Here is an 18,805-nt window from a genome sequence, read left to right on the forward strand (position 1 = left end):
TGCCTCCTCCCTTGCGACTTCTAACTCTATCACTTCTGACACAGATGTAGCCTGAAATGACTGGAGAACAGTCTATATCTACAGTGAGCCAAGTTTCGGTGATAACAATTATATCCGGATTTAAGTCGTCTACCATCAAACTTAGTTCAGACATCTTATTCCGAAGACTACGAGCATTCGTATAACACACATTTAGGGTGTTTTTGGAGACATGCGTTCTACCCACACAGGTCTCGGAAGCATTGGCTTCCAAGACCTGACTACCCGAAAACCCTTAATCGTAAGGTTCGCTTCACCGTTTAGCCTTCGAGTTTTTAACTCTGTTAGGGCATTCTTCCACTTGATCCGATCCTCAAGTGGCCAGTCAGGTCGAATACGAATGTTTGAGTCACGAGTTTTGCGTGAGTTATTTAGTAATACGTCCCGTTCCTCAAAATTACCGAGTACTAATTTGAGGATCCTTCTCTGTTGGGTTTCGCCTCCAACATACTTACCAAGTCTGATGACTTTCGAGATATGTACCCCTGGGACCTCCTCTGGCAGTATATTTCTGATCACGGCCTTTGACCGTGATGTCAGATCCTACCGGTTAGCTACCGGCTTCTTGCTATTAGCTTTCTTTATGACAGTGTCATGTGGGTCAAGCGAGTTACTCCCAACAACATTTGGTGAAGTTAGACTATTTCCATCCACAACAGTATTAATTATTTCCTTACATTTGGACTTGAGCGGAGTTGCCTGATGCTCAGGACGTGAGTCCAACGATGACTTACCGACTATACGCGCGCTTTCTTTGGATGTTTTTCCGTCTCTTTTGCGTTTCCGCGTAATCCATTTGCCACTATTCTCAGCATCCAGATTGGAACTATTCTGGACGATAGTGGTTCTAGCCGGGTCCTCAGTCGCTGCTAAAGCGACTGGTCCCTCAGTACTTAATGGCATGGCTTTCATTGGTTGTATCGGAGTACAAATTTTTGCTTCATGTTGCGAAATTGGGTGTCTGGTACCTGCCATGGCAGCATTTACGACACTGATACAATCTTCATTATCAGTATCTATGTTGCCTGCACGGCCTACTTCGACCTTTTTAGCTAACGCTAGAAGGCTGATGGCTTCCTGAATGAGTAATGTCTTACTTGAGCAACAAAACATACAGAGCCAATGAGAATTTGGTTTCGAGCACCTTTTATAGGCAGCAGGGCTTAAGCGGGTGCACATTTTATGAAACCACTTCTTACAATCGTCACATTGCATCCCTTCTTCCACGGGGAATAAGCAATATGGCTGTCCACACTTGTGTACAGAGCCGACCATCTTAGAATAAAACAAAATGATAGGCAAGGTAGATATGTAAGATAAATCACAACCTTATCAACTAAACAAGCCTCAGTCGACCAAGAATGCTTTGATGCAGTAAATACACAAAAGCAGAATCAAAACACACAAATACAATGTCACGTTAACTGAAATAAATTCAATTAAAGTGTAAACGGTAGTTTTGATACGTAATTTACGATCAAAACAGTGAATTAAACTCAACGTGAAACAATACCACTGTCCTTTTAAATAGCGCGCGTGATCAGAATCAGTATGATATATACTTATTAGACCTGCTTCCCAAACGTTACTTATTCTCATACAGCGGACCGAATCCTCTGTCATAACAAATTGAGCAGACTATTTCAATGAAAACGCTTTTATCTTAAAGTTCTACAGTCCCAACCATGTCTTCTGGATAGCTTTAAGACTAAAAGCAGCTAATAACAAGATACACCGGAGTTTGAATAAAGCCAGAGACAGACGAGTCAAAGTAGCATCAATCTACAAAATCACTAGCTGTTCAAATTTTTTTGGGAGGGTACATATCTTCTAGGTCAAGCCGTGATTTAGGATTTAGGACGAGTTATATGACCCGAAATCGATCATGCTGGCGCAGTTAAAGTTTTCAAACCCTGAGTTAAGTATCACGGAAATTTCGTTCCCCAACATTGTTTGTCATATTTGAATTTTATTTTTCACACCTAACGTTCCATCTCAGTTGATATTTCTCATTCTTCGCTTCTCAGATTGTTGGGCACATATGCCGAAAGACTGTTAAGTTGTAGTCCTAAACATCAACCGTAAGATCCAAACAACCAATATGTATAAACTATTCATATTATTTTGATTCCCCTCTTTTCATCTTGTTAAGTTAGTTTCGTCATCCTGATGTGGTGTGGCAACCTGGTCTGATGCACTGTTGTGTTGCTCCTTAAATTAGTTGTGAATGGTTAGTTGACAACAACTTTGTCCATCGATTAGTCTTATTGTGGTATAGCTTTCAACACAATCAGATATTATTATTATTATTATTATTATTATTATTATTATTATTAATGGCTTTATTCAATCTCAGAGTTTGAAGAACACTTGATCTTGTGATTTAGTTTTATCATTAAACTGTATAACTGTTAATAGTTGTTTTCCGATTGGTGATGAAGATATGGTTTGATTATGAATGAGTTAATTCCGCATTCTGTTAGAGGCATGATGATTCCCACCAATCAGAGAGGGATGAATTATCGATCAGAGCAATGATACACAAAGGCCGTATGCGCAATCTTGAGTACTTATCAGTCCTGCTTTCTACCTAGCCCAGCCAGTTAAGTCCAGAACAGCCTTTGTGGTATGAATCATTATATTTCAAACATACTGAGTTTATATACTTATCAAACCGACCAAATCGTACCATAAAATAGAAAATGACATTGGTACAAGACAGCCAAATTTGGCTGTGAATAGGGGGTACATAATTAATAGACAGTGGATAATTCATGAATGGTGAATCCTATAACAATAGTTTATAGTCCAAAATAAAGCTTATAATAAGGCGAACATGAATATGGATGGTTTGGTTATATAGCGATTATACGGTAAAAAAATTATATGCATAATATTGGTTCATAAATAGGTCCCAAAGTTACCATTAATTATTCTTATCGGGACATAACACTTATCGACCACTATAAATGTTAATTATTTGAGGGGATAACCTTACGAGTGTCATACCCCTGTATAGTCAGCAGTACGACTTCGTCTCCTAACCCTAAGTTGCTGCTTTTAGTCTTACTATTCTGCAACCAACGTACTTAATATGCTAAGATCTGAAGGAACAAGTGCTTTAGTCAACATAGTCCAATTCGATCGTCACGATGTACAAGGCCAGCCGCCACGTCAAGGTACCGGCTACTGTTGGGATTAAGTTCCCCATGTAAATTACCTTATATCGACTTTCGTTTTAAACTTATGATGATAGTTAATAACATGTTACATCCTCTTCAGTTATTTGTAATGCTTCTGTGTTTAGATTGTTTGTCATCTACAAAAGCATATTTTATTTCGTTTCAGCAAAGTCTACAACAGAGTGCGAACTTTCTACTTCCGAGTGGTTCAAAACAACTCAATCTCACATAACGTCTTTGGTCTCAAAAACTGTCGATAGTGTAATCCACACTCAGCTGGAGCTAGATGTAGACAGAAATGTAGGACTGTCTGTTGCGTTTGCACACTGGCTGGGTGTATTACTACTAAAATGTCATTCACTGATTAATATTGGAGAAAGTCAGCACCTTAGATACACTGTAGTTTCTGGTCTGCTGATGTTAGCTTCACAATCATCTTTAAGAAATTCGATATTAAACCAAACTTCTCTCAAAGAAAGTAGTTTTCTAGCCCAAAAGTTATTGAGTGATTTCACCACAATTCATGAAAGGAATGTGAACTCTCTTGTAGTTCCTAAATCACTTACCAATCTTTTCGGTCATGAATTAATAAGAAAGGCTGGTTTTGATTCTTTAACAGAACAAGTAAACTTTCTTTTGGGTCAACTATTCAGTCTTCTAGGTAAGTTTACGTATAAAGAATTGCTTTCAACTTACAATAATATCTGACACTTGTTAGACTCCATAATTTTCATTTTACAACCTGAATTATGTTCAAAATCACTATTGTTGGGAAACGTCATTTTTGCTTGTTAGATCATTCTTGTTTTGGCTTTGAGTTAACGTTTTCCTAGGCTTCCTACATTTCATTGAATCACAATATACATGACCGATCTTGAGAATCGTTGACCACACACAAATGTATGTAATAATTTTTAGTTCGCGATTGTTGGATATGACTGAATAACACAAAATATCTTAATACCGACGTTAAGTAGAGCTCAACCCATAACTATGTGTTTTACTTATGAGTACCTAATCTATGTGACTGAAATGATAAAGATCGCGTGTCAGTAATGGAGGTTTCTTGTATACAGTTCTATATTTCATCGGTAGGCGCTCAAAACCCATTTTAAAATCAGCTTGAGGTTCTCAGTCTCCGTAGTTATTAAATTGTAATTTAACCCAATAAAATAATTAGTTATAAAATAACTTTTTTCCCCGAGTTATTATGTTAGTGTGGTGTCACTTAGATCGAAATATGCTATCACATTCGTACTTGATTTTTTGTATTTTTTACATGATTTTTATATTCTCAACTATTAGATTATATCTTCTACTCACTAATTGTCACTCTAAGAATTTGCAGGTTTTCTAGTTAGAGTAACCAAAATAACTATTCTTTGTTTTCACTGATGCACATTTGTGCTAGGCTTCCGGTTGTTTACCCTATTATCTGTCTACTGATTATTATCACCGAAAGTAATCTGGAATCCATAAATTCATCGATAATTGACGTAGTGGTCTTTAGTCAATGCTCTCGAATCTATCTAGTAGATTTCAACATCTCTTTTGTGACTCAGATGATATTCTTACGGAATAATGAACAATTTGAAACTAATGCCGAATTTTATTGGGATTATTTAAGAGGAATTATGGGATAGTTTTAATTTCATGATTATTAACAAAACTTCACGTCAATCATTTCAGTACTTAATGTTAGATCACTTTATCAATGAGTCTATCTCAATGTACTTCGGCTAGTCAGACAGGTAATGCAGTAAATCATAGCATAGCATATATAACCTGCAAATTAATACATAAGCTTTTACACTATTACCTTATCTAACTAATTTTATTGATTCCTCATTGCTGACTACATCTATAGCGTAAATACCAATTAATATTGCCTTCTAATTGAATAATTTTCAGATGAATCACAACTGCAGAAGCGATTAAGAACAATCCTTGGTCACTTAAATGTTTTAGGTAATTTAATATTGTCCATGTTTTATATTTAACGTAATACAGTTGATAGATAAAGTCCCCTAACTACAGTATTTTTATTTGATTTGTCCTATTTGTTCTTTAAATACCCATGTCAACACTTTATAATTCCTTATAACATCATTTTATTTATGAGAAAGTGTGAGTGGTACACAAACAAATGGTACCCTAAAGGAATTCGAAAAACTAACTCATTGTTACTATTTACATGCTATTCATCATAACTGTAAATATTTTAATCAGTTGAATCCAGTAAATCATCTCACAATAATGATCAAGAAACCCATTAAGAATACATGTTTACTTCCGTGCAAATATGATTTTTATAGTTAACATCACGAACTGATCTTAGTTAAACAACTTTGGAAAAACAAGAGGCATTGGACAAGTGTTTCATTTTAGTACGGGACTCTTCATGAGTGTCCATTCACGACCCTCCCACCAGTGAAATTTTGAAAATCTCCATAAACCCTCCATAGTTACATTGTTTCTAGTTAGCATTTTGATGTCTGTTCGATACTCTGTAATGTCTTAAATATTTCAAACAGTGATAGACTTATTATCAGTTTAGTGCTGGAGTAACAAGACCGTCTATTTCACTGTAACTAAACGATTAATCTGTCAAAATGTTTCTGTATTTTACACTTTCTTCGTGTCTAACGATTAGAAACGTCAGTGTTTTGTTTTTGCTTTTTGTCTGTACTTGATTCAGATCCTCAGGATATTTGTACTTTTGTTCATTCATCTGAAACTTTTCATCGCTTTTGTTCTGCCTTGGCCAAGTTTTTGAACTTTAATTTTAGTTCTGTTGAGTTGCAAGAACTAATCTATTTGTTGCCACTCAATTACAATCATAGTTCTGGTAAGTAAAAAGAATAAATGAAGCTTCATATCCAAATATCCACTATACGTTTCATATGTTATTCTTTTTGTTTGAGGTATTCAAATGGTTGAAATGAAAACAAGCAGTTTTCGTTGTTTGTATCTGCAATACACATTTTTATTTTATGGTTTACACCACAGACTGTGTGGCAGTCATACACCACCGACATTGAAAGTTGGTTGCTCAATATCTCATATTGATTGAAGTTAAACATGTACACTGTTGGATGCTAATTCATCACTCTAAAGTTTAAGAGCTCGTCACGAGACCTCGATATTCCGAGTTCAATCCTAATAATTCCCACAAACCCTTCATACATATTTCAATATTTATTACTCCAAAACCACCTTTTAACAACTGTTTACCACTGTTTGAAGTATATACGTCAAATGTTCGAAAATTTTGGTCGATAACCTTATAAGCTGTGGGGTAGATGCTTTTATTGCTGAAATGTTCAACAAGTTAATCGTATTCGTGTCAATGGTACTTACTAATGCTATAAAGGAAGTGTTTTTAATTTCTTGATGAATAATGATCGTTAGTATGATGAATAGTATGTTAATCAACAATGATACAATGTACCCGAGTGATAACTCTCCATGAGACCGGATTATCAATGTAAGCACCTAAATGAAGTGCGCACTGCTGAAGAGTCCCACATTAGGACGAAACGACCGCCCAGTGCTTCCAGGTTTTCCATGGTTGTCTAGCTTCAATTGACTCGTGATTTCAACTATAAAATTACTAAAATATCCACAAAAAACCCCTTCTGATAATAATAATACTAATTAGATGACTGTCCATTACGCGAACAGTTAAGAGTTAGAAGAAGCTCTTACAAATTTTGTGGAATTGATGGTTCACTTATATGGAGACGTTTATTCACTGATTACTACACGTGTATGCAGCTCTAATTCTAGTAGATAATGATGGTCAATATATTTCATTCACAATTTCTTTGTTTAGCTAACAAATTATAGACCGGTTAGATTACAATATATCCTAGTTTTTTCACTGAATAATGTGATTGTCAGATTCATTAACAGTATTCCCATTTACAATTGATAATTACGTAATGGAATTGAAATTCTGTTGATCTTATTTTGGTGATTGTATGTAGTCTAATACTTGACAACATCGTACTGGATTACTTCTTAACGTAGCTAACTTTGTCATTAGACTTAACTCTGGAATTATACATTCATAATAGAACAACTGACTTTAATCTCGTTTATCTTTTTACTTCATTAAATTTTTTTGCTAGTTCATTTTATTCCCGCAAACGCTATACTACCGTGTAATTTATTCCGGAAGTCATTTCAGTATTTTCGTGATCATTCGACATTGATGCTAATTCAGGCTATTGCTGGAAAAATAGCATCTCAAAGTATGTCATATTTTTATAGAATTTTGACTGATTTTTCTCTTTGTGCGTATGTTTAACTCTCCAATAATTTACACAGTCATTGTATTTGAGTGATCATCTTATTTCTCATGCATTAGTAACCAGGGTTCCTTCCTAATTGCAATATAAGTAAATGGATTCAGTTGCATAAACGAATTGTCTGACATAGGAAAACCTAGATATCATTCTTTTAGTAAACCGGTACTATATGCCTACATATGGGGTCTATCCTGAGCTCGCATGCCTCGCAGTATGTACAACTGAGTATGAAGAAGTATTTGCGTAGTGCTTGTTACTTTTGAAATAGTTCTTTCATCGATTTCATCTTTTAGTGTAAATTAATCTGGCTAATAATAATAATAATAATAATAATAATAATAATAATAATAATAAATCTTCGTTGATACATGGTCTAAAATAGCCTAATTTTTCCATACTTTTTAATGGACAACTAATTTATCCTGTAAGGATTTTCAGCAGTTTTATGACATGGTAAACAAGATGTAGATATAGATGAATGAAACTTTTTTATCCCTTTATTGTTGATATTAAAGTCTGTAATAAAGAAATTCACCTCAATAATCTTACAAGAATTCGAGGGTTTCATAAGTTATGAGAGTTAAGAATACTCAAAGCGTAATGATATACCAATCAATATTTAAAACTATATCTAAAAATCGGGCTCAATTAAATGGATTGCCGTTTTAGTCCAATGCTACAATGTCACTCCATCAATTATCAACAGTAATAGTAGTGGTAGTAGTGTATAAATAATCTCATTACTTTTCGTATGACATTTCATATTCCTTTTTTATTGGTTGTTTAAATCTTCCAAATGATGTTTAGGACTGCAATTGATCAGTCTCTTATTGGCATACGTATATCATGTGCGGATTGTCTTGATATTGCCAGTAAGTCACAAGCGTTATAACCAGAGATGTTTGATAGTGTTGGAATGTCGGAATGCACATCATCTCTGGGATGTAAGCACATCCAGCTGACGATTCCTAAGTAGGACGAAACGTGCGTCTTGGATTCCACTGATAGCCACCATCCCTTCTTTTATTCCTATTTTGAAAAAAACATCCTTAGTGTTGATTAAAACGAAATAAGTATTTATTCGCTCTAGATACTTTATTAGGAAAGAATACTGTCATAGAATATCAAAAGTAGTTGTTTCCCTCATTGTTTTTAATGATTTAATAAATATGGCAGTCACCCTTTTTTCCACATATCCTTAAAATCGGTTGTAAATCAAAACTTTATCATGCACGCTATATACTACTAGCAAGCCATCTAAAAACGCTTCAAGTGCTCCGATTTTACTAACCATTTCTTTTTTCTATTCATGGAAATTTTTGCGCTGAAATCAACCTTGGAAGAATCAAAACTGTTATCCAGGCTTTCGCATATCAGTCATTTATTTATGCATTCTGCATTGGAAATACTGGTAATTGTCTGTAGCACAAACTTTTTTGCCAAATTGTTGTCATATTACATTGGTTTATATTTTGAAGGATATCACAGTACATATGTTTCGTTTGATTTCTACAGGAGAAACAGTTGACTTATTTCTGGATACATGTCGAGATATTATGGCTGAAAGTGATAATTGTTTACGTAATTCATGTCTTCTACTTATCGTAGGTGCGATTGCTGGTTATATTCTCTAGAGGTGAGTTTATTCCATTGGTGATGGTAGTCAATTTAATCCTTATATTCCTCTCATAGTTGAAGTTTTTATTTTCATTTACATATTAGCATTGTTACTACCTTACTTCAGTCTGTATTGTCTTTATCGAAAAACGTTTTTTCCTTCTTTTATTCAAAATAGATATCATGTCCAACTATAACTAGATTCTAAATAGGAACGGTTACTTATTGTCTAAATCCTTTTCAATCAAATAACCCTTAGTCCAACCGTACCTTCTTATTTGATTTGTCTCTGATTAGCGTCGTTAACTTTCACATAAACAGTGTAATTCAAAGCTGAATGCCTAAGATTTGACTTAACAAATGAGTTTATACATATCCATGCAGTTCTGTCAAGTGATTCGCTTGTTAGTCTTGTGGAGTTGTGATTTCATTTCGGAAATTGTCATTTAAAAACTTTCCCTATGCCTTAAAAGTACTTTTTAATAAAGGGGAATCTACTGGCGTGTGCACATGTTTAGTATTCATTACATCAGTAAAATCCCAGAAACATACATTTGTACATTCACCTCATTTAAATCTTCAGTTTCGAAAGTTATTTATTGACCTTCGTATATATTTCCCCTCATGGTTTTCAACTGTTGTCTGGTCCAAATCAGACTGGTCATCTGAGTAAAAACAGTCCTGCTTGAGCGACTTTCGATACACTGCCTAAGTGAAAAGAAAACAAATAAAACTTGTCACAAATATATACTACTTTCAAGTTGTTACATTTCAAACTACTACAACAACAGATTCATAATTTAATGAAAGCTAATTATGTGCATAGGTATCCCTACTACTAAATTTGGACTTCAATTTTTCCGCTATAAACTCTACTCTCCTATCTATTCCTACACTATCCAACATACAGTGGTGTAAGTGGTTGCGCGGCATTTGTTAGATTGTAGTCAATGTGTATAACATTGTCGGTAGATTTATTCTCGTTCACGTTTGTTTTGGATCTAAAGTTGGAATTATTTAAAATGTTTCGCTAATCTGTTCATTTTATTCTGAGGATTTTATTTTCTGTAGTATCTTGTCATTTAGTAATAAAAACCAATTTGTTGAGTGTTTTTCTATATATAACTTTTGACTATAGTAACCAATGGTCGGAGACTTTGGGTGACAGCTCAGAATCGATCACACTAGCATAGGTGTATACACTGTCTGTCTTCCCTTAAACCGTGAGATTAAAATTGCCTTATATCTTTTTTTCTACTAACTAATTCTTTCTTCCCGTACTATATCCTTATACACAATCTTTTATATATTACTACCATCGAAGTAACTACTTCTATGAATTCTGTGTTCATCTCGTTGTGCTAATGAGGTTTGGCAACTTGGTCCGATGCATATATCTTCCCGGTCCTATGTTGTAGCTGACTGACTGACTGAATAATCATTAGGTGAATGAACGAGGTGTGTTTGGGGTTCTGTATGGGTCTACAATACCTGCGGCATTAGTAACGACTGAGTTACTCTGATACGACTGGTTCTGTTGCGTAAATCGATAACGACAACTATCACACTACCGTCCAAAAATCAGCCACAAACAGGCCCCCAAATGCCCTGGTAAGGTAAAGGGTGGGGAGAGTCAGCTCTCCCTCTCGGAATGCTCTCACATGGCCACGCGTATACAGCCACTGTCAGGGAAGTCCTACTCACTGCCTTCTTGCGGCGGGGGTATTGTTTACGAAATTGAGAGGACGGAAAGCGAATGTGCGGCGCTTTAACCGAGTTAGTGGATATGGAGAGTTCATCTAGGGGAGTTGGGAAATCCTGACGACAAACCACTGGTGTACATAGGACTGTAAATGGAACTGCATCTCCTAAAGTTGTCCCACTGCCTTGTGGAATGGACCCTTTCGTCAAAGTCTCGGCGAGTTGACTCTTAAGAAAACCACCTGCTTCGATTTGGGCACCCAGGCAGTATCCAAGCCCTCACACAAATCAATGATAACTACTACTGGCTCCATTGTTATTGTATGGAGCATATGTATTTGGTGCCCATCTGTACTAATGTTTATGTGTTCAAATTAATAAATAAATGACCACTAACACAGGGTGAAGAGGAATTATGAAAAAACTTGATATTCTAAGTAGAACATGCAAAACAAAACGAAATGATACAAATCAGTATACTCAGTTTCGAACACATGACCTCCAAGCGTAGGGAGATCTGACGTCCTAAAAGCAATGAAAGCCAATCAGTGATATTTTCCTTAGTTACTTTTCTTTTGTATTGTTGAGGACTCATGGAATGTCTTTTTTTAGAGGTATAGAAGTGGTAGGCGGAGCGGTGGCTCAGTCGTTATGTTGCTCAACTTTCAACCTCTAAGTTTCAGGTTTAAATCCCGCTCCTCCTACTTCGGTTTGTGAAGCCAGCTATTATCACTAGCCCTCATATGTAGAGTGTGGTTTAAAACTAAGTACACGAATCTGGATTTGGTAAATGAGTTACTTACAATGAAGTTGTCACTTCCTGGGTATTCACAGTGTGGAAGGATATTTTTTCTTGGTGGATGCGGGAAGGAAACTTAGGCAGGGGTCGTATTGACGATTTAGTAGCTGAACCTCAGAGTTCTTTGACCGGTCATACGGCCTTTCTGTGGGTGATTTTTGTTGCATTAGCTCTGTACTTATAAGGCTATACTGCCGGCAACAGAAATCTATGGGTTTAAGTGTACTGTTCAGAATCGATCACAATGGCGTAGGTGTATACACTCTTTATCTTCCCTTAAACCTTGAGATTAAAATTACTTCATATCTTCCTTTCTTCCGGTACTATATCCTAAATTAACCACTATGAATTCGGTGTTCATCTTGTTGTGCCAATGAAGTATGGCAACGTGGACCGATGCATATGTGTGCCTGGTCCTACGTTGTAGCTGACTGACTGACTCAAGTGTACTGACCACTTATAGGAATGACATTTTACAACCCCTTTTCTATTATGAGAAGACAGTATTGGTGGAGACACTGGTTGTTTGAGGTAAACATCTTACTACCATCGCGTCCCAGTACAATCAGAAGCACAACACCACCATCTAACTGCAAGTTTTATGGTTTTAGCCCTGCCTTTCTTCGACCAACCTCCCCGCCACAGTTGGACCTAGATGAATAAGTGTTACAGTCTATAGCTCGTTTGGATCATCATGATAGGCAACACTAACTACCACATCAAGGTAGCAGCTACGGTCAACTGAGAACTCATTGTAAAGTTCTCTTGCCTTCTTATCACAGAATAATTACTCGTAACTCTCTCCGGAATTGTAAATGTACTTATGTGTAACTGATTTCCATTTTTAATGCTTAGATTTCTTACTGACTATGGATCTTCAAAAGGATGTATAGGATAACTTGGTTATTAATGTTTCACTATTTGTGTACGTTGTGACTCTCGCCATTTTTTATAATCAAGAATATTATGTGTTAATCAACTGTGAATACAAAGTATTAACTCCATGTCATCTCATCTATATGGAAACTATTCACTTCAGTTTCCCAATATCTATTGTTCTGAGTAACCATTCTTTTAGTAATTACAATATACCTTTCTCTCTATGCTTTTGTTTTCAAATTTATTTTGTTTATTTTTTAAGAAAAATCTCATTTGATTTGTCTTTTTTGTTTCCTTCATATTAGATAAAATACCATGGAGTGAACGTGAAAACCTTTGTTTGTAAGCTTATTTTTATTATACTATATAGATTGAATATTTGATATGTACGCGTGAAGGGAAATAATAACTTGACAGAACTTCAGCTACACTTGATTTATTTGTCTAATACCTGTATCTATTACATTGAGTTAGAAAATAGAAAGTTAATTTAATCAGTGTGGTTTCCAGTTAAAACCCATCTGCATACTGTTCGCTTGAACAACTAACTCTCTGTGAACCTGAAAAGCTACATAACGCATTATATGTTTGTAGTCTTGAGACGACATAAAAAGTACAAAACAATGGTTGGTTGATATTATATTGAAGACCATGTAATTAGACTGTAATTATAGAAGAGTTGCTGTATAATCTAATCCGAGTATTAATTTTTCCGCCTTAGATTACCTATATAGTACCAATGACTTTCTACTAACCAGTGACATTATGATAGTGAGATGACAACCAAGAATAACACCTAACGATTATAATTTGAGATGCGGTTCTCCCACGCTTACTCTCTCGACAGCCATGAGAGCACACAACACCACTGGTAGAAAACTTCTAATTATGCAGTTCAATTTTATGAATCTATCATACAATAATATATAGTAAAATCATGACCATACATCAACATAATTAAGAGAATTGCAATATGGTTACAGCTACGTTATAAGTGGAAGTGAGAAGAGCGATACATATTTACTTACTTACTCCTGTTACTCCCCGTGGAGACGGGGATTGTACCAGTCTATAAAAAAGGACAAAAGTCCTCTTGTGACAATCACAGAGGAATCAGTTTGACTAATATAATGTCTAAAATATTAGCTTCAATAATACTTCGACGCCTAACCAAAGGTCGCTAAGAGCAGACTAGAGAAATCCAGTCTGGTTTTCGACCTGGACGTGGTTGTATAGACCAGATATTCACTTTACGTCAGGTCCTAGAACGTAGACACACATCCAGACGTCCCACAATCGTAGTATTTCTCGACCTCAAGGCGGTATTTGACTCCATTGATCGTGAGGTTCTGTGGCAGTGTTTGTCAGTGAAAGGAGTACCAAAGAAGTATATTAACCTTATAAAGGTTCTCTACTCGAACACAACTGGTCGAGTTAGAGCTTATGGCGAACTGTCATCAGAATTGGTTACCTCAAGTGGTGTTCGTCAGGGCTGTCCACTCTCCCCATTCTTGTTTAACTTTGTCGTTGACATGCTTTTAGAGATATCACTTTCATCATCTCAATCTCCTGGAGTTGAACTTTTACCGGGAGATTCACTTGTTGACTTAGAATACGCCGACGACATAGTTTTATTCGGTGAAGACGCTGACAAAATGTAGAGTCTTCTGACCACTATAAGCGACTATGCAGGGATGTTCGGGATGCGATTCTCTCCCTCGTAGTGCAAAATGTTACTTCAGGATTGGGTTGCATCGACACCTGAACTAATGATAGGGAGTGAAGTAGTTGAGCGTGTTGACCGCTCCATTTATCTTGGAAGTCTCATCAGCCCTTGTGGTCTGGTGTGTGACGAAATCTCAGCACGGATACAGAAGGCTCGTCTAGCTTTTGCCAACTTGTGTCATTTATGGCGTAGGCGAGATATCCGTCTAGCAAACAAAGGAAGGGTTTACTGTGCTGCAGTTTGTTCCGTCCTACTTTATGGTAGTGAACCATGGCCGATAAGAGTAGAGGATATTCGTAGGCTACTAGTATTCGATCATAGGTGTCTTCGAAGCATTGATCGTATATCCTGGGACCACCGGGTAAGTAATACAGTTGTTAGAAAACGTGTACTAGAAGAGGATGGCAAATCGATTGATAAAGTAGTGAAACTTCATCAGCTTGAGATGGTTGGGACACGTGCTACGTATGTCCAACCACCGACTGCCCCGATGTGTGGTGTTTTATGGTGTAGGAGTAGGTTGAAAGAAGGATAGGGGTGGCCAGACCAAAACGTGGTACAAATCCAAGAAGTTACTGACAAGTGGACTGAGCCATGTTGGTAGGTGTAGACTACCTCGTTGGGATCGGCGAAATGATAGCAACCAATGGTTAGAGACCTTGAATGACATGACTCAAAATCGTTTGCAATGGCGAAGGTGCATCGACTCTTTATGTTCTGTCGAATTCTAATCTTCTGGATTCTTCATGTCTCTATCTTTTTTCTCTTTTCAAATTTATTTCATTGGATTATACTCCTCGAATAACATCTTCAAACCATAATCTTTCACATAATGCTTATACTCTTACTACTTCTACCACTATGGGATTTGAATCGATAACTGTATTTCTGTGCTAATGTGGTATGGCAACTCGAACTGATGTACGTACGTACGACGTTCTACGTTGTGACTGATAATGATGATAGACGGTAAATTCTGACATATTATCTCACTGTTCTCCTTTTTTATGGTTGGTTAATAAACGGTTCATGATTTCAAGTATGGTAACAATCTTATCTTACTATTAACTGTACATAACGGTGGTTGCTTATAGTTTTTAGAAATCATACTCCAGGTCACCATTTTTAGTTTTGTTACATACAATTTTGAAAGAAAGCAAACCTTCCGTACATCCCTTTGTGATTTAAAATCATCTCAGGTTTCTTTATGCTCAAATAGTTTATAGATATAGTGTTCAACAATTACACTACTATTTTAAATACGAGTCTACTTCAAATGAACAAATTTGACTGTACCGTCAAGCTTCCGTTACATAATTATCATAATTTAAGACTTAATACGCAAAATTGTTCTTTAAATCGACACATAATACTTTTGATTATCAATGAAATTTATTTAAATTTTGTGTTTACATATATTTTGTTTCTTTTCAGAAGCCTTATGAGTTTATACTTTGATCGAGACATATTAACATTACCGACGCGTCAATCTAAGTATGTAAATACCACTAGTGACAATATTACCACCAACAACAATAATTACGATATGGATTATTCGACATCGCTAATACATTTATCAAATGATAGAATATCTACCAATCATTTGTCTAATGTAAGTACATATAAATCATGGCCACCTGTAAATTCTAATGAGAATCCTGCAAAATCTGAAATAAATCAACTTGGAGATGTGAAAATGAATTCAATTACAATCTGTTTATTACTAGAAATGTTTTGTACTGTTTCACAGGTTAGCTTCACATGCTTTTTTATTCATTACTTAACATTAAATAGATAGAAATCTATGTAATGAAATAATTTCATTCTAGTTTCTTGATTTATTAATTAATTTTACAACTACTTACCATCAATGTTAATCTGTTAGGTTAGGGGAAAAACAGTCAAGAAGCTTTAGTTAGTGGCTGCTGATGCTCCCTAAGGGATTCAAAGTTTCATCATCTAGAGTTTCGACAGCATAGCAGTTGAACGAATGACTTTTAGGACTGAAATATTTGAACTTATTAATTCCCCTCAGCATAAATCAATGTCATATCACATCTAAGCTTAGTCGATTAAACCTGATCAGCCCTATGAATTGGAAAACATGAAATTAGCTTTTTATTATTAGTCAGTTACTCTAAGTAACTCAGTCATGAATAGCTCGGTGGTGAAATCTTCATCTCTGGGTGGTGCCGGTGCGAATACCCTTTTTCAACCAGCACAAGACTCCTACCATTTTGCCTCCAACTATTTGTAATAAAACAAAGTTCACTCCATTCTCCATTCCAATTTTATCAATATAGTAGTATTAACTGGAAGGATTAAATAATTTGTGATTTTGTTTACTCATTAACTTATGATCCGTTAGTTTGGATCTATTACCTAGGTTCCTGGGAGAAAAACCTTTCCTTTTTTTCATTTTTGATCTTATTTCTTTATAATGAGCCATTGACTAATAACAATACTGATTCCTTTTCCAAATTACTACCAATTTACAATTCTTTATTATGATGTTTAAAGCTATGGATTATTGCGTATACATTATGTACTATGTATGCGTGTGTATAGGGACACACATAAATGTAATCCACAAAAGAAGTCAATCTCTATCCAAATAATCAGTCTTTTTTTCAATGGTAGTTTAATTCGAAGAAATTGACTGAATCTTATCACAATAGTGTTCTAAGTATTGTCTATTCTTATATATAGTTGAAATCATGAGTCAATTAAAGCTAAACCACCACGAAGAGCCTGGAAGCACTGGACGGCCGTTTCGTTTTATTGTGGGACTCCTCAGCAATGCGTGTCCAAGATCCCACCTCGCGAGGAGGAGTCTCACCATAGGACGAAATGGCCATTCAGTGCTTCCAGGTTTTCCATGGTGGTCCAGCTTCAATTGATTCATAATTTCAACTATACATAAAAATTACTAAAAATCTCCACAGGAAACCCCTATTGTTTATTCTGTTCAACACTAAATCAGAATATTTTAATTAGTCCATTGTTCAATCAATCAATTCTAGTAAGACAAATCGAAAAAACACTACAAAATTCTTAAATATTTTTATCAAATTCAAGGAGTAATAAACCTCATTATGATCATAAAAAGATTTCATGAATTTTGTAGTTGCTGAGACAATGTTTAGTGGCCCACTATCTGACTCCAGTAAAATTGTATGCTGATTGTTATCAAAATATGCGTGCCGCTAACCGTCGTATGTAATTATAGACTTAATTCACCCTAGAGAATAACGGAATAACACAACTACTAGGATAAATTTTGATTACTTATATTTCCCACACTGGTTATTCTGAACTGATAATCAGGGAAACGAAGTGATACGCACCGGAGAAGAAGAAGAAGAGTGAGTCAACTCGTTCGAATCAAGCGTAGCTCAACATTTATATTCAGACAAAAATAATTTACAGACACGTAATGAATAGGGTGTGCAACTGACACTCACAATCATGTAAAAGCGACAAGGATTAATAAGCAAATAATTGACAAGATAAAAATGTGGCTTGATAAGAATGAATAAGTTGGTATGTATAGAAAGCTAGAATAACCTATGTGGGCTTAACAAAGTACCAGCCACTACAAATGTAAAAAATTTACGGAAAAGAGTTAAATACAAACAACCAGTACAAAATACTTTCCTGTTTATCCTTCATAATTTACTACTTATTTACCTCATAATATTTTCTATTCATTGAAAAAAAAAAACACCAAAAAGTTGAATACATTAACAGTTACTAATGTCACTGGAAAAAAATCATACTGATCAACATTTCACTGAATGCTTACGTATTGGTTTACTTCCAACTGTATCATTTGCTTCACGTTCTGATTTAATCGGTCAAACTGCACGAGTTTGTTTAGATCAAGTAGCTAAGAATTGTAAATATTCAAGGTTAGTTTTATGGTGTGTGTTTTTTCTACAATTCATTTCAAATCATAAGTTGAAATTTCTTGGAGTTTCTATTTGTATCACTTACATAATATTTTATTATGTCAAACGTTGAACTGCTAAAGCGTGTTTGAACCATCTATCAAGCTTAATAATTTCACTGTATCTGCCCCCTAATGCCCTGGTACGGCCGAAAGTGAAGAGAGTTCGCTCTCCCTCTCGAAATGCTCTCATATGGCCACGCGTATATAGCCTCTGCCAGGAAAGTCCTACTCATTGCCTTCTCATGGCGGGGGTGTTATTTACGAAATTGAGAGGACGAAAAGCGAAGGAGGGTCCACCTAGGGGAGTTGGAAAACCCTGATTCCAAACCAATGGTGCATATGGGCTCCAGTATCCTGAAGGAACGAATGGCGTATGAATCAATCATTGGTCACCGGCTATCATGGGACTGCATCTCCTCACGATGCTCCACTACCTTGTGGATTAGATCTTTAGGTCAAAGACTCTGAGTGTGGACCCCTAAGAAAACCACCTGCTTCGATTTGGGCACCCGAGCAGTATCACAGCCCTCACACAAATCAAATGAGATTTGTATGGCGCATATGTATCTGGTGCCTCTTTGTACAATATCTATGTGT

At 35.8% G+C, this 18,805-nt stretch overlaps 2 protein-coding genes across 2 annotated transcripts in view; both read left to right on the forward strand.

The window, feature by feature from the left end:
- Positions 1-3,638: 3,638 nt before the first annotated feature.
- Smp_140630 (hypothetical protein) lies at positions 3,639-9,168 on the forward strand (the record flags this gene model as incomplete). The annotated part of the gene is made up of 3 exons (XM_018795482.1): positions 3,639-3,882; positions 7,355-7,477; positions 9,050-9,168. The coding sequence occupies 3 exons, from the start codon at positions 3,639-3,641 to the stop codon at positions 9,166-9,168; spliced, it is 486 nt and encodes a 161-aa protein (XP_018649791.1).
- Positions 9,169-15,802: 6,634 nt separating this feature from the next.
- Smp_140640 (hypothetical protein) overlaps positions 15,803-18,805 on the forward strand; it is a gene marked incomplete at both ends in the record, with an annotated part of 24,282 nt that continues 21,279 nt past the window's right edge. The window contains 2 exons of the mRNA XM_018795483.1: positions 15,803-16,006; positions 18,007-18,167. Coding sequence (XP_018649792.1) covers positions 15,803-16,006; positions 18,007-18,167 — 365 coding nt within the window. The remainder of the gene's footprint in view (positions 16,007-18,006; positions 18,168-18,805) is intronic.

The sequence above is a fragment of the Schistosoma mansoni genome, chromosome 2 (assembly GCF_000237925.1).
Source record: "Schistosoma mansoni strain Puerto Rico chromosome 2, complete genome".
NCBI classification, from domain to species: domain Eukaryota; kingdom Metazoa; phylum Platyhelminthes; class Trematoda; order Strigeidida; family Schistosomatidae; genus Schistosoma; species Schistosoma mansoni.